General features: G+C 40.0%; 1 protein-coding gene across 1 annotated transcript in view; it reads left to right on the forward strand.

The window, feature by feature from the left end:
* Positions 1-23856, forward strand: part of PHKB (phosphorylase kinase regulatory subunit beta) — a 218480-nt gene that overhangs the window by 71155 nt on the left and 123469 nt on the right. Inside the window, exon 7 of the mRNA XM_031934443.1 lies at positions 7369-7484. Within this exon, the coding sequence (XP_031790303.1) occupies positions 7369-7484 (116 nt within the window). The remainder of the gene's footprint in view (positions 1-7368; positions 7485-23856) is intronic.

The raw sequence follows: 23856 nt of genomic DNA on the forward strand, positions 1-23856 counted from the left end.
CAGCTTTTTTTTAAAAAGATTAGCAGTATAAACTGACCTCTTAAAAAATTTACCAAGCAGATAAGGAAGAGTTAAACAGAGAAACAATATTCACAATGAAAAGGAGAACAAAACTGTAAATAAGTAGAGATTAAAAGAGAAAAAAGGAATCTGCTATAAGAAAGTACATGGCAATACATTTTAAACTATCCAAATGGAATGTGTTCTAGAAACACCATAATTTACTGTTTGGGGTTGAATTAGGTCCCCTCAAGATTCATACATTCAGAATGTGACTATTTGGAGATATAAACATAGTGTTTTAAAGGTAGGGTCTTTAAAGAGGTAAATTAAAATGAGGCCCTTGGGTGAACCCTAATCCAGTCTGACTGGTGTCCTCATAAGAGAGGTAAATTTGGATGTAGAAAGAGATACCAGGGGTGTGTGTGCACAAAGGAAAGGCCACATGAGGACAAAGTAGCAGGAGGATGGCCTTCTGATAGCCAAGGAGCAAGGCCTCAGGAGAAACCAGACCTGCCAACACGTTGGTCTTAGACTTCCCACGGTCAGAACTGTGGAAAGAGGAATTTCTGTTACTTAAGCCACCCAGACTGTGGTATTTTTTATATGGCAGCCCTAGCAAAGAAATAGTTCCTATAAGTGACTTAGAAAGAAATAGAATAATGAAATAGACTTAAAACAGTGTTTCTTAAGCTTTTTATTGTTGTTGTTATTTTTGTTGTTGCCTTCAAGGAAGGGAAAACTATTTAATTTAAATTCTCCCTAATGTGAGAAATTAAATACTAAAGAGTAATATTTTGTTGGGTAGAATTGAGCTTTGAGGGGCCAGACCTTATTGTAATAGCTAAGATTTTTTTACTCCTTGCTCTCTTGAACCTCCCTAGGAATGCATGATCAGTAGCCTTTGAAGAAAGTAAATCATTTTTCAAAAATCTTCCTTTTTCTCTTCATCTTCTCCAAAAGGAGAATAACTCTCTAGCTAGTTAATAGGCACATTTTTATCAAAGCTTAAAGGAAGATACAACTCCTGCCGTATAAAATAGGAAAAGCTCCTCAATAAATTTTATGAGATTGGTATAATTTTATAAAAGTTGATGAGGTTAGTATGAAAAAATCAAATTTTAAACCAGGCTCAATATTTTTTTTTCATGTATTCTTTTGGAAACATGCAGAATGAGAATGTAAATGAGTCATGGATAAGGTATCATTTAAAGTTTCACTTGGCTACAAATAAAAGAAAACCCAACCAACAGTGGTTTCAATACATAAAGGATTTTTTTTTTTTTTTGTCAGAATATCTCTCTGTCACCCAGGCGTAAGTACCGCGGCGCGATCTCAGTTCACTGCAACCTCTGCCGCCCAGGTTCAAGCAATTCTTCTGCCTCAGCCTCCTGAGCTGGTTTGGTCTGGTCTCTTGGGCCTACTGCAGGAGCTCAGTACAGATCAATGTCGTCTCATAAATTTTATTGAACAGTAGTCAAAGTTGATCTCAAGATTTCTAGACTGAGAGCCTGGCAAAGAGTGATCTGATGGGAAAAAAGCAGAATTGAAAAGTTCTTCCAGGTGGAAGGGTTTAGAACATATTGTTTAATGGGAAATTCAAGTGGAAATATTTCATAACTGAGTGTAAAAGCAAAGGTACAGGTTATACGTATTCAGGATTAGAATGGAAAAATCAGTGAATTTTAAGCAGGCATTGTAAACATACATGGAAAATCTCTCTCTCTCTCTCTCTCTTTTTTTTTTTAAGTTGAGACAAGATCTCTCTGTCATCCAGGCTGGAGTGCAGTGGCACAATCACAGCTCACTGTTCTCAGCCTCCAATGCTCAAGCAATTTTCCCACCTCAGCTTCCTGAGCAACTGGGACCACAAGCAAATGCTACCATGTTCAGCTAATTTTTTATTTTTTTTTGTACAGGTCTTGCTATGTTGCCTAGGCTGATACTGAACTTCTGGGCTCAAGCGATCTGCCTGCCCCAGCAGGCAAAGTGCTAGGATTGTAGGCATGAGCCACTGCACCCAGCCACAAAGCTTTAAACTTAGAGACGTGACAAACTATCAAGTATTTTCTGTATGTGTTATAAAATCCAAGTAACTTTTAAGACCATGAAATAGCTAACATCATGAAAGTGAGCAGGTTTTTTACACAAGAAGGTTTCCCTTAAGGTATATAGGCAAGGTAGCCTGAGTCTGGTAAGCTGAGGGGACCCTGATCAATATTCAAAATTTTAAAAAGTTGACTGTGGGATGTGCTGTTCTACTCTTGGGTGAAGTGGTCCTGGAATAGGTGCATGTTTTGGAGAAATCTAGAAATAACTCACACTCTCTTCTATTTCTGTGAGGCCTCAACACCCTGGTTGCTCTTTCCTTCACTGAAATGAGGGAGGTATTCTTGCCCCTGAGGGCAGATATCTGTGTTGGGGAGGAGAGTGTAAACATCATGGATTCAGGTGCCCCAGCCATTCATCCTTCATGAGATAACCTGAGTAGACTCATCCCTGATCAACTCTTTATCTCTGTGTTTGTTGACTCTGAGCTTGTTTCTTTCTTAAAAGTATATACATTATATTAATTACATGTGTGTGGGGTGAAGGTGAGACATATGTATTGCCATTTTAGAAGGGTTTTGTGTTGAAGGGTGGGCAGATGCGTGTATTCAGTTTGCCATATTGAACCTAACACGATGACTAAATTTAAAACCCTGTAATCAGAACCTGTAGCCAGTCAGGCCTCTGAGCCCAAGCCAAGCCATTGCATCCCCTGTGACTTGCACGTATATGCCCAGATGGCCTGAAGTAACTGAAGAATCACAAAAGAAGTGCAAATGCCCTGCCTCCTTAACCAATGACATTCCACCACAAAAGAAGTGAAAATGGCCAGTCCTTGCCTTAAGCGATGATATTATCTTGTGAAATTCCTTTTCCTGGCTCATCCTGGCTCAAAAAGCTCCCCCACTGAGCACCTTGTAACCCCCACTCCTGGCCGCCAGAGAACAACCCCCCTTTGACTGTAATTTTCCTTTACCTACCCAAATCCTATAAAACAGCCCCTCCCTTATCTCCCTTCACTGACTCTCTTTTCAGACTCAGCCCGCCTGCACCCAGGTGAAATAAACAGCCATGTTGCTCACACAAAGCCTGTTTGGTGGTCTCTTCACACGGACGTGCATGACATAGCCCACATAAGAAATTGTCCTTATGAAAATAAAGGAACTTTATTAACTAAGAATTTACCCTAATCTTTGTCTTCCATAGTTTCTTTTGAGAGTATAAATTTTATCACATGTCTGAAATCTTTATATGGAAGCTCTGACTCCTGGCCCTTTGGTTGGAGCCCACTTCCACCTGTGAGCTTTGAGTTTATAACAATGTACCTATAGCTATACAAAAGGCAGGAGGAAGATTGGATTTCAGGCTTAATGAACAGACTCAGAACTTAAGGTGGACCCAGCATGGAACTGGCACTTTACAGAACAGATAAGTACTTTTTTTTTATCTCTGAAGTTTTAGACTAACATTTCATATGGACATTTCAGATTACACATATTGTATCTAGTATAAAACCATGCTTTATACTTTTCTTAGTACTTAAGATGTATAGCCCTTAAAACAATAATAGATACATTGTTGAAGAATGATAGTTGGAGCATTGAGAGGATTTAAATTTTATTTCTATACTGTATAATACTGGATTCTAAGCTTAAATGAGCTTAATATTAGAAAAAAATAGTATTCATAGTAATGTAATAATCACACAAATTTCAGCATATTGAAAATGTGTTGGGAGACAAGTATGTATTTGGTATGTAATTTTTCAGTATCTAAATGTCTGTTTTATTTTGTTTGTTTGTTTTTTTGAGATAGAGATTCACTCTTGTTACCCGGGCTGGAGTGACAATGGGGCGATCTTGGCTCACCGCAACCTCTGCCTCCCGGGTTCAAGTGATTCTCCTGCCTCAGCCTCCCGAGTAGCTGGAATCACAGCCATACACCACCACACCTGGCTACTTTTTGTATTTTTTTTTTTATTATACTTTAAGTTCTAGGGTACATGTGCACAATGTGCAGGTTTGTTACGTATGTATACATGTGCCATGTTGGTTTGCTTCACCCATTAGCTCGTCATTTACATTAGGTATTTCTCCTAATGCTATCCCTCCCCCATCCCCCCACCACACAACAGGCCCCGGTGTGTGATGTTCCCCGCCCTGTGTCCAAGTGTTCTCATTGTTCAATTCCCACCTATCAGTGAGAACATGCAGTGTTTGGTTTTCTGTCCTTGCAATAGTTTACTCAGAATGATGGTTTCCAGCTTCATCCATGTCCTTACAAAGGGCATGAACTCATTCTTTTTTTTGGCTGCATAGTATTCCACGATGTATATGTGCCACATTTTCTTAATCCAGTCTATCACTTATGGATATCTGGATTGGTTCCAAGTCTTTGCTATTGAATAGTGCTGCAATAAACATACATGTGCATGTGTCTTTTTTTTTTTTTTTTTTTTTTTGAGACGGAGTCTCGCTCTGTCGCCCGGGCTGGAGTGCAGTGGCCGGACCTCAGCTCACTGCAAGCTCCACCTCCCGGGTCCACGCCATTCTCCTGCCTCAGCCTCCCGAGTAGCTGGGACTACAGGCGCCTGCCACCTCGCCCGGCTAGTTTTTTGTATTTTTTAGTAGAGACGGGGTTTCACCGTGTTAGCCAGGATGGTTTCGATCTCCTGACCTCGTGATCCACCCGTCTCGGCCTCCCAAAGTGCTGGGATTACAGGCTTGAGCCACCGCGCCCGGCCGCATGTGTCTTTATGGTAGCGTGATTTATAATCCTTGGGTATATACCCAGTAATGAGATTGCTGGGTCAAACAGTATTTCTAGTTCTAGATCCTTGAAGGATCACTACACTGTCTTCCACAATGATTGAACTAGTTTACACTCCCATCAACAGTGTAAAAGCATTCCTATTTCTCCACATCCTCTCCCGCATCTTTTGTTTCCTGACTTTTTAATGCTCCCCATTCTAACTGGTGTGAGATGGTATCTCATTGTGGTTTTGATTTGCATTTCTCTGATGACCAGTGATGATGAGCATTTTTTTCATGTGTCTATTGGCTGCATAAATGTCTTTTTTTGAAAAGTGTCTGTTCATATCCTTTACCCACTTTTTGATGGGGTTGTTTGATTTTTTTCTTGTAAATTTGTTTAACTTCTTTGTAGATTCTGGGTATTAGCCCTTTGTCAGATGGGTAGATTGCAAAAATTTTCTCCCATTCTGTAGGTTGCCTGTTCACTCTGATGGTAGTTTCTTTTGCTGAGCAGAAGCTCTTTAGTTGAATTAGATCCCATTTGTCTCTTTTGGCTTTTGTTGCCATTGCTTTTAGTGTTTTAGTCATGAAGTCCTTGCCCAAGCCTATGTCCTGAATGGTATTGCCTAGGTTTTCTTCTAGGGTTTTTATGGTTTTAGATCTAACATTTAAGTCTTTAATCCATCTTGAATTAATTTTTATATAAGGAATAAGGAAGGATTTCTCTTCTCAAGGAGGATCTTTGTGGTGTTCTCTGTATTTCCTGAATTTGAATGTTGGCCTGCCTTGCTAGGTTGGGGCTCCTGGATAAATTCCCGAAGAGTGTTTTCCACTTGGTTCCATTCTCCACATCATTTTCAGATACACCAATCAAACGTAGATTTGGTCTTTTCACATAGTTCCATATTTCTTGGAGGCTTTGTTCATTTCTTTTTACTCTTTTTTCTCTAAACTTCTCTTCTCACTTCATTTCATTCGTTTGATCTTCAGTCACTTATACCCTTTCTTCCACTTGATTGAATTGGCTACTGAAGCTTGTGCATGTGTCATGTAGTTCTTGTTCCATGGTTTTCAGCTCCATCAGGTCATTTAAGGTCTTCTCTACACTGTTTATTCTAGTGAGCCATCCATCTAATCTTTTTAGCTTCCTTGCAATGGGTTCAAACATCCTCCTTTAGCTCAGAGAAGTTTGTTATACCAACTTTCTGAAGCCTACTTCTGTCAAATTATCAAAGTCATTCTCCATCCAGCTTTGTTCCATTGCTGGTGAGGAGCTGCAATCCTTTTGGGGAGAAGAGGCACTCTGGTTTTTAGAATTTTCAGCTTTTCTGCTCTGGTTTCTCCCCATCTTTGTGGTTTTATCTACCTTTGGTCTTTGATGATGGTGACCTACAGATGGGGTTTTGGATTGGATGTCCTTTTCATTGATGTTGATGCTATTCGTTTCTGTTTGTTAGTTTTCCTTCTGTCAGTCAGGTCTTTCAGCTGCAGGTCTGTTGGAGTTTGCTGGAGGTCCATTCCAGACCCTGTTTCCTTTGGTATCACCAGTGGAGGCTTCAGAACAGCAAATATTGCAGAACAGCAAATATTGCACCTGATCCTTCCTTTGGAAGCTTCCTGTCACAGGGGCACCCGGCTGTATGAGGTGTCAGTCGGCCCATACTGGGCGGTGTCTCCAAGTTAGGCTACGGGGGATCAGAGACCCACTTGAGGAGGCAGTCTCTCCATTCTCAGAGCACAAACACTGTGCTGGGAGAACCACTGCTCTCTTCAGAGCTGTCAGACAGAGACGTTTAGGTCTGCAGAAGTTTCTGCTTCCTTTTGTTCAGCTACACCATGCCCCCAGAGGTGGAGTCTACAGAGGCAGGGGCCCTCCTTGAGCTGTGGTGGGTTTCACCTGGAGCTTCCTGGCTGCTTTATTTACCTACTCAAGCCTCCGCAATGGCAGACTCCCTTACCCAGTCGGGCTTGCTGCCTCGCAGTTTGATCTCGGACTGCTGTGCTAGCAGTGAGCAAGGCTCTGTGGCCGTGGGACCCACTGAGCCAGGCACAGGATATTATCTCTTGGTGTGCCGTTTGCTAAGACCATTGGAAAAGCACAATATTTAGGTGGTAGTGTCCCAATTTTCCCTGTACAGTCTGTCACGGCTTCCCCTGGCTAAGAGAGGGAAATCTCCTGACTGCTTGTGCTTCCTGGGTTAGGCAATGCCCCACCCTGCTTCAGCTCGCCTTCCATAGGCTGCACCCACTGTCCAACCAGTCCCAGTGAGATGAACCAAGTACCTAAGTTGGAAATGCAGAAATCGCCCATCTTCTGCGTTCATCACGCTGGGAGCTGCAGACTGGAGCTGTTCCTATTTAGCCATCTTGGAATGGACCCCTAATTTTTGTATTTTTTAGTAGAGATGGGTTTCTGCATGTTGGTCATGCTGGTCTCAAACTCCCAACCTCATGTGATCCGTCTGCCTCAGCCTCCCAAAGTGCTGGGATTACAGGCGTGAGCCACTGCACGCAGCCTATGTCCTGTTATTGAGTATGTCCTTATGTTTCATTTCTTTTCTTTTAGGTCTCTTTTATTCAAAACCTTGTATTTTGTGTGGAAAGAGTTTACCGTGTGCCTGACTTTGGTGTCTGGGAAAGAGGAAGCAAATATAATAATGGCAGCACAGAGCTACATTCGAGGTAATTTGCTGATTTCTGAGGTTTTTTTTTTTTTTTTAATTAAATGTGTGGAATTTGAATATGGAAAAATACTGATGCATTAGATTGGAACTGTGATTTATATGTTAATTTGCGGCAATTTTTTTTTCTACCTATGATGCAGATGGAAGTCACTTAAAATTTACACAAAAGAGCCCATTCTCAGTGCCCATAAACAGACGCAAGACAGGAGTAGGTGTCTTCCCCAACCTGCCAACGTGTCAGTACATGCATATCAGCCTTCATCGTTAATCCACAGCTTGGCCTTTCTGCTCAACCAAGTCATTTTCTTTTTCCTCTTTGAAATTCCTCATTTGAAATGTCAAGTACATTAAAATTTTCAAACACCAGTTGTATATGCACTGAATATAAAATTTCCTTCCATGTTATAGAACTGATTTTTATCTTGACCACAGATTCTTACACTGTTCACGTAAAACTTAACATTCATTGTCATCTGTAAGATCTGTGATCAACATCTTGAGCTGTGGTTTAGTGCTTTTGAATAAGCAACAATAGCTGATAGCTGATATTAGTAGTTTATGAATTTCTTTTAATCCTTAGGGTTAAGGAAATAACTTCAGTCACTGATTGTACCTTTCCTAAATCCTAATTTTATGCCAAGAAGATCATATTTTAATAACAAAATAATATAGTTCAATAAGTCCTATCCATGTTGCACTAAAAGATATATGAATTTAAGCTAAAAGTTATTACTGTAGGTTAGTTTGGATTATTGAGACTTAAATGAAGTAAAGAAACAGTCTAGAGGCCAGGCACGGTGACTCACGCCTGTGATCCCAGCACTTTGGGAGGCTGAGGCAGGAGGATCACAAGGTCAGGAGTTCGAGACCAGCCTGGCCAACATGGTGAAACCCCGTCTTTACTAAAAATACAAAAAGTAGCTGGGCATGATGGTGCGTGTCTGTATTCCCAGCAACTGGGTAGGCTGAGGCAGGAGAATGGCTTGAACCCGGGAGGCAGAGGTTGCAGTGAACCAAGATCGTGCCACTGCACTCCTGCCTGCATGACAGAGCAAGACCCCGTTAAAAAAAAAAAAAAAAGAAAAAGAAAAAAGAAACACTCTAGAAAACACTGGTTAAGAGGAATCCAAAGTGGTCTATATTTTTTGATAGACTAATCACACACAAAAAAATAAGTTGATATAAGATATTTAGTAAACTAAAAACTGGCTCCAGATCACTAGCTATATAACCCTCAGCAAGTTATGTGACCTTTTTATGATTCAGTTTTCTCATCTGTAAAATAAAGATGATAATTCTACTTTATTTCATTGTTGTAATAATCGTTGTCATTGTTGTAGTAGTGTATATAAAGCATTTGAATGCCTACCATAAGTAGCACTAGAATGCTAGTGTACTTACACATTTAAGAACATTTTAATAAAAAATAAAAAATATTTAAATTAAAGGGACTTTAAGATCAATCCTTAACTAACATAGAAACATTTTTCTATAGGTTTTATGATTCATGTGAGGAATTTTTACAGTATAGACCAGAATAGTATCAATAAATGAAAAAGTCAGTGAAGTAGAGGAATAATTTGTGGTAAAGTTCATTTCAGACATTAAACAGATTCTGGCAAATACTAAAATTAGATAGATGATGTTATAATTCAGCCCTCATCCAAATTAAGTTCTCAACATTCCAGATTATCACTCAAATAATAAGAAATTGGATCTAATTAGATACGATGATTTTTAAAATTTACCTTTTCAGTACATATGATTATCAGATCTCTTCCTTTTTTAATAAGCTTTTAATATGTCAGTCTGACCCTGTTGCCATTATTTTCAGCGTGAAATATTTAGACTAGAAGTTTTTCTGTTTATAAAAACTGTAGTAGGCCAGGAGCAGTGGCTCACATCTGTAATCCCAACACTTTGGGAGGCTGAGGCAGGCAGATCACCTGAGGTTGGGATTTTGAGACCAGCCTGACCAACATGGTGACACCCCGTCTCTACTTAAAAAAAAATACAAAAATTCGCCTGGCATTGTGGCATGCGCCTGTAATCACAGGTACTTGGGAGGCTGAGGCAGGAGAATCTCTTGAACCTGGGAGGCGGAGTCTGTAGTGAGCTGAGATCGCACCATTGCACTCCAGCCTGGGTGACAGAATGAGACTCCATCTCAAAAATAAAAATAAAAATAAAAATAAACTGTAGTAAACTCAGAAAGAACCTTAAATAAAAGTTACTACTGACCCTAGAAAGTAAGGGTGTTAAAGATCCCTGGTGACAAAACAGGCTCCAACTTGTATTCCTGTAACTGAGGTGCCAGTCTTTAAATTATTCATTAAGATTTTTGTTTGAAGTCTTGAAAAATCATTATGTGATGTTCTTTGCCATCTTTTGCATGCAAAATTAATCTTAATTGTAGTTAGCCGATTTTGTTCAAATGGATAAGAGATGAAGTTTGTCATTTAAGTTTGGATGATGGGTTTTATACTTTATTTGACATTGATCTTGTAATTGTCCATAGTATAACACTTTAAAATTCCCAAAAAGAACTTTAACCTTAATTTTTTATTTGAAAGTTTCCAAGGTCAGGTCTTCTGTTTTGAATCTATCACCTCTGATGTCCAAAGGATACATTTTGAAACTGCAAGAGAATTGAGCTCCATGTGCTCACAGAGGCAGTGACGGCTGTGGTAGTGGGTGGCCAGTATCTTTCTGCGCTTAGGCCTATGTAGTGGAATGTAGAGCTGCTACTAGTCTAGAATCAAGTCACACCTCTTAGTCTGTCTCTGCTGTAGGATACCCCAGAACTATTTGGGGTTTATTGGATCTATTCTCTACTGCTTAATGCAGTATCCTTGTTATATCCTGAAGGTGTTCTCATGATTTCAGACAGCTTGAATTAATACATAGTAATACTTACCATAAGTACTTACACTTCCCTTTGTAGCCTGACACTTTCTCTACCACTCTCCTTTCTCTGTGCTATACAGTCATCTGTACCAGGAGTCAGAGAGAGAACAGAGCATAATCTGAGTGTTGCCTTGGTGCTCACTAGGGCCTCAGTTGAAGTGACTGGCTCTTCCTTTCCTTGCCACATTGAGTACATCCCTTCTAAGTTGCACCTCGTATCAAAGAAGATTTCGACCCCTGGGCCCCAAAAGACGCACATGTACTCTTCTGAGGTCAGAGGCTATCTCTTCAGCATCCATGTCCAGCTGTCCTTTAATAATTGCAATCTGTGACACTAAACAGTTATGGAATATGTTTAGGCCAGGGCAGGAACATTACTGCAGTTTATATGGGAGGAAACAGATGTTTAGAAGACTTTGGGGTCCCCCCACACCTTACATCATATAACTCAATGGGTGGTAGAACCAGAACTGGATTCCATGTCATTGGCCCACAACTCCAAAATCATTTTTACTATGTCACATTGTATTTCAAAGTCATAAAAAGTTTCTCTAAAGTGTGTAAGTACTGCATGGTGTAAATGCTCTATAAAATTGTGATAAGTTTCAAGGATGATATCGTAGCTTAGTAATCAGTATAGCTTGATTCGGCTTAATGCTTTGGTGAGACCCTGTTTGTCCTCCCGTTTCAACTGCAGATTGGCTGGTACCCTTTTAATTTAAATTCTTGAATTGTTTAGTATTCTTAGATAAACCCCAGAATTTTTTTTGTTAAGAATACTCTCCTTACATTGATCAAAACCTCATTCTAACAGCAGCCTCACCCTTTCCAGGGCTTCAGTTAAGGGTCTATTGCTCTGATCTCACTATGATTCTCTTGAAATGTTTCCTAATTAACCATTCCCTGTTCTTCTGAGTTTTCTGTTTGCTTTTCCTCAAACAACACACCCCTTTCAATTTTTCCTAAGGTGTCTGGAGCTATATTGGATAATGTTCTTCTTTTTTCCTGTTAAGTCTCTCAGTCTTTTAATGCATGCCCATACTTTCTTAAATTCTGTATTATTATATTTAATTCCACTTTCCTCCATATATCATTTTGGTACCTATTTATTATAGCAGTAATTCTGAATCTCCAGAGTTGTACGTCAAAGAAGTCCTCTCAGTCTCTACAAATTTAATGCAAATATTTTAATCTTTAAATTTCTCCCTCCTCATTAATGTAAGGTTGTTTCTACTCCTTGGGCTACCTTTCAACCTGTACCTGTGTGTTTTGAAGAAGAGATGAGTCTTTGTTACAAAATGTGAATTGAATTCCAAACCCTAATTTTGATTTTTTTTTGGCTACTGGGAAACAAAAAGGAAAACTGTACTTAATAATTTACTAATGTGCATATGTGTCCAAATGTACAGAAATAAACTCCTAAGTAGAACTTTGTGTTCAACAGCATAATTTCCTGTTTCACTTTGTTAAGTCTTGTGTTTGTGATATGTAGAGGACTACAGAAGCAAAAGGAATTGAAGTCTGATTTTTTTTAGCTTTTTAATTATACTTAAAAGTTCTGGGGTACATATGCAAAATGTGCAGGTTTGTTACATAGGTACACATGTGCCATGGTGGTTTGCTGCACCCATCAACCCATCATCTACATTAGGTATTTCTACTAATGCTATCCCTTCCCTAGCCCTCCACCCTCTGACAGGCCCCGGTGTGTGATGTTCCCCTACCTGTGTCCATGTGTTCTCATTGTTCAATTCCCCCTTATGACTGAGAACATGCAGTGTTTGGTTTTCTGTTCTTGTGTTAGTTTGCTGAGAATGATGGTTTCCTGCTTCATCCATGTCCCTACAATGGACATGAACTCATCCTGTTCTATGGCTGCATAGTATTCCATGGTGTATATGTGCCACATTTTCTTTATCCAGTAGTCTATCATTGATGGGCATTTGGGTCGGTTGCAAGTCCTTGCTATTGTGAACAGTGCTGCAATAAACATATGTGTGCATGTGTCTTTATAGTAGAATGATTTATAATCCTTAGGGTATATACCCAGTAAAGGGATTACTGGGTCAAATGGTATTTCTCATTCTAGAACCTTGAAGAATCACCACACTGTCTTCCACAATAGTTGAACTAATTTGCACTCCCACCAACAGTGTGCAAGCATTCCCGTTTTTCCACATCCTGTCCAGCATCTGTTGTTTCCTGACTTTTTAATGCTCCCCATTCTAACTGGCGTGAGATGGTATCTCATTGTGGTTTTGGTTTGCATTTCTCTAATGACCAGTGATGATGAGCTTTTTTCATATGTTTGTTGGACGCATAAATGTCTTCTTTTAAAAAGTGTCTGTTCATATCCTTTGCCCACCTTTTGATGGAGTTGTTTTTTTCTTGTAAATTTGTTTAAGTTCTTTGTAGATTTTGCATATTAGCCCTTTATCAGATGGATAGATTGCAGAAATTTTCTCCCACTTTGTAGGTTGCCTATTCAGTCTGATGATAGTTTTATTTATTTATTTATTTATTGCTATGCAGAAGCTCTTTAGTTTAATTAGATCCCATTTATCAATTTTGGCTTTTGTTGCCATTGCTTTTGATGTTTTAGTCATGAAGTCTTTGCCAATGCCTATGTCCTGAATGGTATTGCCTAAGTTTTCTTCTAGAGTTTTTATGTTTTTTTTTTTTTTTTTTTGAAATGGAGTCTTACTCTGTCACCCAGGCTGGAGTGCAGTGGTGCAATCTCGGCTCACTATAAGCTCTGCCTCCCGGGTTCACGCCATTCTCCTGCCTCAGCCTCCCAAGTAGCTGGGGCTACAGGCACCCGCCACCATGTCCGGCTAATTTTTTGTATTTTTTAGTAGAGACAGGGTTTCACAGTGTTAGCCAGGATGGTCTTGATCTCCACCCACCTCGGCCTCCCAAAGTGCTGGGATTACAGGTGTGAGCCACTGCACCTGACCAGTTTTAGGTCTTACATTTAAGTCTTTAATCCATCTTGAGTTAATTTTTGTATAAGGTTTAAGGAAGGGGTCCAGTTTCAGTTTTCTGCATATGGCTAGCCAGTTTTCCCAACACCATTTATTCAATAGGGAATCCTTTACCCATGGCTTGTTTTTGTCAGCTTTGTCAAATATCAGATGGTTGTAGATATGTGGTGTTATTTCTGAGGCCTCTGTTCTGTTCCATTGGTCTATATCTTTGTTTTGGTACCAGTACCATGCTGTTTGGGTTATTGTAGCCTTGTAGCATAGTTTGAAGTCAGGTAGCATGATGCCTCTAGCTTTGTTCTTTTTGCTTAGGATTTTCTTGGCTATGCAGGCTCTTTTTTGGTTCCATATAAACTTTAAAGTAGTTTTTTCTAATTCTTTGAAGAAAGTCAATGGTAGCTTGATGGGGATAGTATTGAATCTATAAATTACTTTGGGTGGTATGGCCATTTTCACGATATTGATTCTCCCTATCCATGAGCATGGAATGTTTTTCCATTTGGTTGTGTCCTCTCTTATTTCTTGAGCAGTGGTTTGTAGTTCTGCTTGAAGAGGTCCTTCACATCCCTTATAAGTTCTATTCCTAGGTATTTAATCAGCAACTAGGATTGCAATCCCTGCTTCTTTTTTTTTTTTCCCCTAGAAATTGTGAATTGTAGTTCACTCATGATTTGGCTCTCTCTTTGTCTATTATTGGTGTATAGGAATGTTTGTGATTTTTGCACGTTGATTTTATATCCTGAGACTTTGCTGAAGTTGCTTATCAGCTTAAGGAGATTTTGAGCTGAGACTATGGGGTTTTCTAAATATACAATCATGTCATCTCCGAACAGAGACAATTTGACTTCCTCCATTCCTATTTGAATATGCTTTATTTTTTTTCTCTTGCCTGATTGCCCTGACTAGAACTTCCAATGCTATATGTTGAATAGGAATGGTGAGAGAGGGCATCCTTGTCTTGTGCCGATTTTCAAAGGGAATGTTTCCAGTTTTTGCCCATTCAGTATGATATTGACTGTGGGTTTGTCATAAATAGCTCTTCTTATGTTGAGATACATTCAATCAATACCTAGTTTATTGAGAGTTTTTATCATAAAGGCGTGTTGAATTTCATGAAAGGCCTTTTCTGCATCTATTGAGATAATCATGTGGTTTTTGACATTGGTTCTGTTTATGTAATTGATTTGTGTATGTTGAACCAGCCTTGCGTCCCAGGGATAAAGCTGCCTTGACCGTGGTGGATAAGCTTTTTGATGTACTGTTGGATTCAGTTTGCCACTATTTTATTGAGGATTTTCACATTGATATTCATCAGGCTTACTGGCCTGAAATCTTTTTTTGTTGTGTCTCTGCCAGGTTTTATTATCAGGATGATGCTGGCCTCATAAAATGAGTTAGGGAGGAATCCCTCTTTTTCTATTGTTTGTAATAGTTTCAGAAAGAATGGTACCAGTTCCTCTTTGTACCTCTGGTATCAGCTGTGGATTCATCTGGTCCTGGGCTTTTTTTTGGTTGGTAGGCTATTAATTACTGCTTCAATTTCAGAAGTTGTTATTGGTCTGTTCAGGGATTTGACTTCTTCCTGGTTTAGTCTTGGGAGGGTGTATGTGTCTAGGAATTTCTCCATTTTTTTCTAGATTTTCTACTTTATTTGCATAGAGGTATTTATACTATTCTCTGATGGTAATTTGTAGTTCTTTGGTTCAGTGGTGATATCTCTTTATTATTTTTTATTGTGTCTATTTGATTCTTCTCTCTTTTCTTCTTTATTAGTCTGGCTAGTGGTCTATTTTGTTAATCTTTTCAAAAAACCAGCTCTTGGATTTATTGATTTTTTTGAAGGGTTTGTGTGTGTGTGTGTGTGTGTATCTGTGTGTGTCTACTTCAGTTCTCCTCTGATCTTCTTTATTTCTTGTCTTCTGGTAGCTTTTGAATTTGTTTGCTCTTGCTTCTCTACTTCTTTTAATTGTGATGTTAGGGTGTCAATTTTAGATCTTTCCCACTTTCTCCTTTGCGCATTTAGTGCTATAAATTTCCCTCTACACACTGCTTTAGCTATGTCCCAGAGATTCTGGTACATTTGTCTTTGTTCTCAGTGGTTTCAAAGAACGTCTTTATTTCTGCCTTCATTTTGTTATGTACCCAGTAGTCATTCAGGAGCAGGTTGTTCAGTTTCCATGTAGTTGTGTGGTTTTGAGTCAGTTTCTTAATCCCAAGTTCTAATTTGATTGCACTGTGGTTTGAGAGATAGTTTGTTATGATTTCTGTTCTTTTGCATTTGCTGAGGAGTATTTTACTTCCAATTATGTGGTCAATTTTAGAATAAGTGTGATGTGTTGCTGAGAAGAATGTATATTCTGTTGATTTGGGGTGTAGAGTTCTGTCTATTAGGTCCGCTTGGTCCAGAGCTAAGTTCAAGTCCTGAATATCCTTGTTAATTTTCTGTCTTGTTATCTGTCTAATATTGACAGTCGGGTGTTAAAGTCTTCCACTATTATTGTGTGGGAGTGTAAGTCTCTTTGTAGGTCTCTCACAACTTGCTTTATGAATCTGGGTGCTCCTGTATTGGGTGCATATGTATTTAGGATAGTTAGCTGTTCTTGTTGCATTGCTCCCTTTACCATTATGTAATGGCCTTCTTTGTATTTTTTGATCTTTGTTGATTTAAAATCTGTTTTGTCAGACACTAGGATTGCAACCCTGTTTTTTTTTCTTTCCATTTGCTTGGTAAATACTCCTCCATCCCTTTATTTTGAGCCTATGTGTCTTTGCACATGAAATGGATCTCCTGAATACAGCACACTGCTGAGTCTTGAGTCTTTATCCAATTTTCCAGTCTGTGTTTTTTAATTGGGGCATTTAGCCCATTTACATTTAAGGTTAATATTGTTATGTGTGAATTTGATCCTGTCATTATGATGTTAGCTGGTTATTTTGCCCGTTAGTTGATGCAGTTTCTTCATAGTGTCGATGGTCTTTACCATTTGACATGTTTTTGCAGTGGCTAGTACCAGTTTTTCCTTTCCATATTTAGTGCTTCCTTCAGGAGCTCTTGTAAGGCAGGCCTTGTGGTGACAAAGTCTCTCAGCATTTGCTTGTCTATAAAGGATTTTATTTCTCCTTCGCTTATGAAGCTTAGTTTGGCTGGATATGAAATTCTGGGTTTAAAATTCTTTTCTTTCAGAATGTTGAGGCCCTGGTGGCTCACGCCTATAATCCCAGCACTTTGGGAGGCCAGGGCAGGTGGATCATGAGGTCAGGAGTTTGACACCAGCCTAGCCAAGATGATGATACCTTGTCTCTACTAAAAATACAATAATTAGCCGGGCATGGTGGCAGGCGCCTGTAATCCCAGCCACTCGGGAGGCTGAGGCAGAGGATTGCTTGAACCCATTGAAATCAGGAGGTGAAGGTTTCAGTGAGCTGAGATTGCGCCACTGCGACAGAGCAAGACCCCGTCTCAAAAACAAAAACAAAACAAAAAAACACAAAAATAAAACAAAGAATGTTGAATATTGGTCCCCACTCTCTTCTGGCTTGTAGGGTTTCTGTAGAGAGATCTGCTGTTAGTCTGATGGGCTTCCCTTTGTGGGTAACCCAGCCTTTCTCTCTGGCTGCCCTTAACATTTTTTCCTTCATTTCAACCTTGATGAGTCTGACGATTATGTGTCTTGGGGTTATTCTTCTCAAGGAGTATCTTTGTGGTGTTCTCTGTATTTCCTGAATTTGAATGTTGGTCTGTCTTGCTAGGTGGGGGAAGTTCTCCTGGATAATATCTTGAAGAGTGTTTTCCAGCCTGGTTCCATTCTCCCCATCGCTTTCAGGTACACCAGCTAAACTTAGGTTTGGTCTTTTCACATAGTCCCATATTTCTTGGAGGCTTTGTTCTTTCCTTTTCATTGTTTTTCCTCTAATCTTGTCTTCTCACTTTATTTCATTAAATTGATCTTCGGTCTCTGATACCCTTTCTTGTGCTTGATTGATTCAGCTGTTGATACCTGTGTATGTGTAATGAAGTTCTTGTGCTGTGTTTTTCAGTTTCGTCAGGTAATTTATGTTCTTCTCTAGGCTGGTTATTCTAGTTAGCAATTCGTCTAACCTTTTTTCAAAGTTCTTAGCTTCCTTGCATTGGGTTAGAACATGCTCCTTAGCTCGGAGGACTTTGTTATTACCTACCTTCTGAAGCCTACTTCTGTAGGTTCATCAGACTCATTCTCCATGCACTTTTGTTCCCTTGCTGGCAAGGAGTTGTGATCCTTTGGAGGAGAAGAAGCGAACGGTTTTTGGAATTTTCAGCCTTTTGGACTGGTTTCTCCGCATGTTCGTGGATTTATCTACCTTTAGTCTTTGATGTTGGTGACCTTCGGATGGGGTTTCTGAGTGGACATCCTTTTTGTTGATATTGATGCTATTCCCTTCTGTTTGCTAGTTTTGCTTCTAACAGTCAGGCCCCTCTACCACAGGTCTGCTGGACTTTGCTGGAGGTTCACTCCAGACCCGGTTTGCCTGGGTATCACCAGCGGAGGCGGCAGAACAGCAAAGATTGCCGCCTGTTTCTTCCTCTGGAAGCTTTGTCCCAGAGGGGCACCCACCAGATGCCAGCTGGAGCGCTCCTGTATGAGATGTCTGTTGGCCCCTGCTGGGACATATCTCCCAGTCAGGAGACACAAGGGTCAGTAACCCACTTGTGGAGGCAGTCTGACCCTTAGCAGAGCTCGAATGCTGTGCTGGGAGGCCTGCTGGTCTCTTCAGAGCTGGCAGGAAGGGACATTTAAGTCTGCTGAAACTGCGCCCACAGCTGCTCCTTCCCCCAGGTGCTCTGTCCCAGGGAGATGGAAGTTTTATCTATAAGCCCCTGACTGCCGGCCGCTGCCTTTTTTTCAGAGATGCCCTACCCGGAGAGGAGGAATCTAGAGGAGTAGTCTGACTACAGTGGCTTTGCTGAGCTGTGGTGGGCTCCGCCCAGTTGGAACTTCCCCATGGCTTTGTTTACACTGTGAGGGGAAAACCACCTACTGAAGCCTCAGTAATTAATGGTGGATGCCCCTTTCCCCACCAAGCTGGAGCGTCCCCGGTCGACTTCAGACTGCTGTACTGGCAGTGAGAATTTCACGTCAGTGGATCTTAGCTTGCTGGGCTCCATGGGGGTGGGGATCTGCTGAGCTAGACCACTTGGTGGCCTGGCTTCAGCCCCCTTTCCAGGGGAGTGAATGGTTCTGTTTCCCTGGCATTCCAGGTGCCACTGAGGTATGAAAAAAACTGCTGCAGCTAGCTCGCTGTCTTCCCAAATGGCTAGCCAGTTTTGTACTTGAAACCCAGGGCCCTGGTGGCGTAGGCACTGAAGGGAATCTCCTGGTCTGTGCATTGCAACGACTGTGGAAAAGCGTAGTATCTGGGCCAGAGTGTACCATTCCTCACGGTGTAGTCCCTCATGGCTTCCTTTGGCTAGGGGAGGGAGGTCCCTGACGCCTTGCATTACCCGAGAGAGATGACGCCCCACCCTGCTTCAGCTTGCTCTCAGTGGGCTGCACCCACTGTCTAACTAACAGTCCCAGTGAGATAAGCCAGATACCTCAATTGAAAATGCAGAAAACACCTGTCTTCTGCTTTGGTCTTGCTGGAAGTTGCAGACCAGAGCTGTTCCTATTTGGCCATCTTGCCAGACTCCTGACTTTTTTAGCTTTTTAAAGTGGTTTTATGTTCTATTCTCTTGGCTTTTCTAATAAAGAAAGCCATCACTAAAATATCAGATAAATAACAATCATACACCACTTTATTCAGTTTAAGAAGCTTTCAGTGACCCTTTTATTCCATATGGTGCTTATTACTTAAAGTAACGACTTAGTCTTCTTAAGTCATTTTTTATATTTTCATCATGGAACTGTGATAGAAGCTGCCGTCCAACCATTCTGCTTCATTTTATGTATCTTTGCCATACTGAACAAACCGTAGTACTGTGAAGTCCTTGTTCTAGGAAATATGATTGGGTAGCTCAGGGATTTAAAACAGTGTTAATGAGCAGAAGATTGTGAATTTAGTTCTCATGCCTGCCAGTTACTTTTGTGAATTACATGGTAGGTGTGAAATTAAATAGTCAGACCTATCTTTTCTATAACAGCTTTGATTTATGCAACAAATCACTATCTCCCAAACAAATGTTACTTTATTTTAGCTCTCTTCAGTGAATATTAGAATAAAGATGTTAAGGTACCATCTTGCAATAATCAAATCAGCAAATGTTCTGTTGATATTAGTCATCTACTATTAATATGTTCAATAGCTAATAATAGAATAATTTAGTTTCCTGAGAGTGTCTTGTACCCTTAAAATATTTTTAAATTCTTACAACAGTATATATTGCCAACAGTAGAAATTGCCATTAAAATGTAAGATCATATTATGATTGTGGTTGGGTTTCTAAATAGCTTGCTGTTGCCAGATATTTGAATAACTAGTGGATAATAAATTAACATATTTGTGAATTTTAGTCTAGTTCAGGTACAGTATTTATTTCTTTTTGGTTTTTGTTTGTTTTTGTTTTTTGTTTTTTTGAAACAGAGTCTCACTCTGTTGCTCTGGCTGGAGTGCAGTGGTGCGATCTTGGCTCACTGCAACCTCTGCCCCCGGGTTCAAGCAAGTCACTTCTGTAGTCGGGGATTACAGGCATGTGCTACCAAGCCTGGATAATTTTTGTGATTTTAGTATAGACAGGGTTTTGCCATGTTGGCCAGGCTGGTCTTGAGCTCCTGACCTCAAGTGATCTCGCCCACCTCGGCCTCCCAAAGTGCTGGGATTACAGGCATGAGCCACCGTGCCCAGCCTTGTTTCTTTTAAAATGCCACATTTAGGTGACAATTTCCAAATTCATCCCGTAACTGTTTTTTTGTACTGTTAAAGACAGAACCTTGGGCTGGCTACATTGTGTTTCTAAGTACTGAATTTCATGTGTGTTTGCCTTTTGAATAAGTTATTTTCTCTTTACATTTCAAAATATTGTAAATATTTAATAAAATATGTACCTCATACTGTAGGAGGAAGTTTTCTGGTATTACTGGGTTAACTGAATGTAAAATTTTGTGCATTGGGGCCTAAGGGAGCTCCTGGGTCATCAGGAACACATTCTTAAGGAAGAAAACAATGAATGTTTTTACACAAACAGTCCAAATATACAACCCTAAGGGACTTTTCTAACCCTTAGGATCTAAGGCTCTAAAATTCTTATTCAGATACTATGGTAATTTGGTTACTATTTTACAGTATGCAAAATTATGATTGGCCTAATTGTTTTGGGTACTTGGTAGAGTTTGCAATCTGACTTAGAATTTTTTTCCAGTTACCTATTGTTGCAAATAAACCCAAACTTAGAGGCATAAAACAACAACAATCTTTTATTATTATTGTCTTACATTATTATTTATTATTAAGATGGTAGACTGAGTTAAGCTGGGCAGTTTGTGTGCTCAGGGTCTCTAATGTGTTTGTCATCATTGTGACTGGGGCTGGGCTTATCTTGAAGGCTTTGTCACTTGGGTATCTGAGTGTTGACTAAGACCTTGGCAGGACCTGTCCACTGGAAAGCCTATGTGAAGTTTTTCCATATAGGCTTTCTCACAGCATGGTGGCTGGGTTCCAAGGCCCAGAATCCAAGGCAGAGAGTTAGGTGGGAGCTGTTTTCTTATCTGTGACCTAGGCTCAGAAGTCATGCAGTGTAAATTCCACCACATCCTATTTGTTGGAGTCACTAAGACCAGTCTGTATTCTAGCAGGGGATATTAGACTCCGCCTCTTGATAGGGAGGAGTGTCAAAGAATTTCAGACATGCTTTAAACCACCACAGGTCCTTCACTTGGATTTTATTCCTTTAGGTTCCAGCCCTTGTTATTTCTCTCTAAAACAAATTTGGACCTGCACAGAGCCTGCTGCCGTTAGTATGCTAACAGTACATGTGAATTGTCATGAAATTTGTTTAAGCTGTGGAAGCATCAAGTACTTCCTTCACTGGCAGGGAACCTTCACTGGCAGTGATATGCTAGGCTGCAGATTAGATTCATTAGGATACTATCTTAAATCCAGATTATTGGCTCAATTGCTCTTGAAAGTCAGGGTAAATTGGTCAGCATAGATTCTAGTAGGGTACAAAGTTTTCACCAAAGAGCAGAAGTAAGGATGGATTTTAAAGCTGCTCTGAGCTTGTTTCCTCATCTTAAAAGTAGAGGGGATTAACAAAAGAAGTGTAAGACTTGCATAGGTTCTTGTACTTGTACATTGAAAACTACAAAGAAATGTTAAGAGATATTAAAGGAGACCTAAATAAATGGAAAGAAGTCCTATGTTTACGTAATCTATATTAAAAAATCCAGCTATCTTTTTTGCAGAAATTGATGAGCTTCACATGGAAAGGTAAGGGAACTGGACTAGCCAAAACAACATCGAAAAAGAACAAGATTGGACTCACACTTTTCAATTTCAAAACTTACTACAAAGCTACAATAATTAAAATAGTGTGGTTCTGGCATAAGGACAAGGAGATCGGGGAAACAGAAATAAGAGTACAGAAATAAACCCACACATCTGTAGTCAATCGATTTTCACAAATGTGCAAAGACAATTCAGGGGAAAAGGATAGTTGTCAACAAATAGTGCTAGGACAACTGGATGTCCACATGCAGAGGAATGAATCTGACCCCTATTTCACACCATATACAAAAATTAATATGAAATAGATCAAAGACCTATATGTAAGAGTTAAAACTGTAGAATTCTTTTTTGCTCCAAAAATATATACATTTATTTTATATCAATGGAAAAGTAATAATACAATATGATAGGGATAGAAAGATAGAAGGTATATTTTATGGGAAGATTTTTGCAAATATGTATATATGGGATAAGGAAAAGGAAAATGGGATGAGCTGGGATGTTGGAAGGGCACGTTCAGTGTTCAACTGAAAACAAGTGATTTAAAAACATGATCCACAGTGGTTGTCTTAGTTTAAGGTGCCACATGTTCATTCTTTTCCAAGAAATTTACTTATTTTTGGAAAGAACCTGAGGATTTAATCCAAATTCTGCAGACATTTTGGGAAAATTGTTCTCAGTGGAACACTTAAGGAAATAAAAGAAAAGGAAGAGTCAAATGTGCCTATGGAGATTTGAATCTTCAGTAACTGGATGGGTAGCTGGGTGGACCCATTCCAGATGGGCCTGGGCATCATTCTACAGTTGTGATTTTCTTGTAAACCACCGTGACTCTTACTGGCTTGGATTAAAGAGGTTGCTCTGTTTTCACTGAAGCCTTCTGGCTGTTATCGCAACTCTGAGTTCTTCCCAAAGTGGGAAGTGATGTCTTTTCCAAATATCATGAGGCAGTTTTCAATGAGAAATTGTACAAGAGAAACCTTTTTTTTGAATTCTCTTTTTTAAAATCAGAGTCATCACACTGGACTTTTTGTGAATTCATTTTCTAGTTTTGAGCTACAGGAAGTAGACAGCTGAAGAATGCTTGGGGCTATACATGCTGATAAATTATAGGCTATTATCTGATTGGATGAGGAATGTTCAATGTGTACACTCCAAAAAGGTATCTCAAGAGAACAGCACTGGCTTTTGGCAGCTGGTCTAAAAGCCTCTAGATAGCAATTATTTTCTCCTATTCATTCCCTTAATGAATACACCAAGCCATTCATCATAGAGATTGAATGAAAATATACTTCCTTGGATATTCTTTCATTTAAGAATGATGTTTCCAGAAGAATAGACTCATTGTCCAAGTTCACTTTATCTCCAGAATTTAGTTTCTCCTTTAGGGCTCGACATGATTTTATATTTGCCGATTTTCTGAAGATACCCTCTGTTGAGTGGCCCTTTTTGGTTGATTTTAAAAAGGCATGTCCAGAGAGGGGTGGGTATGTTGTCATCCTCACAAACATCTGTGAGAGAAGCTCCAAAGAGCTGGCCCAGCTTTAAGGCTGGTAGAGTCGTGCACAGATTGTCCTGGCAAGTGTTAGAACCCTGCCAAAAGAAGGGCTCCTGAAAGGTGGAAGGAGAGGTGGCGTTCCCTGTCCCTGTGACGGGAGTATAGTGGCTTGGGGATGGCTTGTTTTAATTCCATGAGAATGCATGCCCAGCGAGTGGACATAAGGCCTTTTTCATGCCAGAAGTGACCCACAGCTGGTAATCTTCAGAGCCCAGAATGTGGCCACGAAGCTCGTCATGGGCCAGCCCAAGAGAAAGGACCTCCCAGTAGAGATGTGGCCATTCCCCACTTTGTCCACATAGCTAGCTGTCCACAGGTTATTCAGCAATATTTTATTTTTTATCTTAAAGGATTTCCTGCACTTGGTAGACAAAAGCAACAAATTGCTGAACAAAAAGAGATGTAGCTTCTGCCTCCTCCAGCCTATTTTGAGTTGAGAATCAGCAGGGTGAGATTAGCACCCTCCAGTGATGTGGTTTTGTCACTGTGGGTGTCCATCTTGG

This window comes from Piliocolobus tephrosceles, chromosome 17 (assembly GCF_002776525.5).
Source record: "Piliocolobus tephrosceles isolate RC106 chromosome 17, ASM277652v3, whole genome shotgun sequence".
Classification (NCBI taxonomy): domain Eukaryota; kingdom Metazoa; phylum Chordata; class Mammalia; order Primates; family Cercopithecidae; genus Piliocolobus; species Piliocolobus tephrosceles.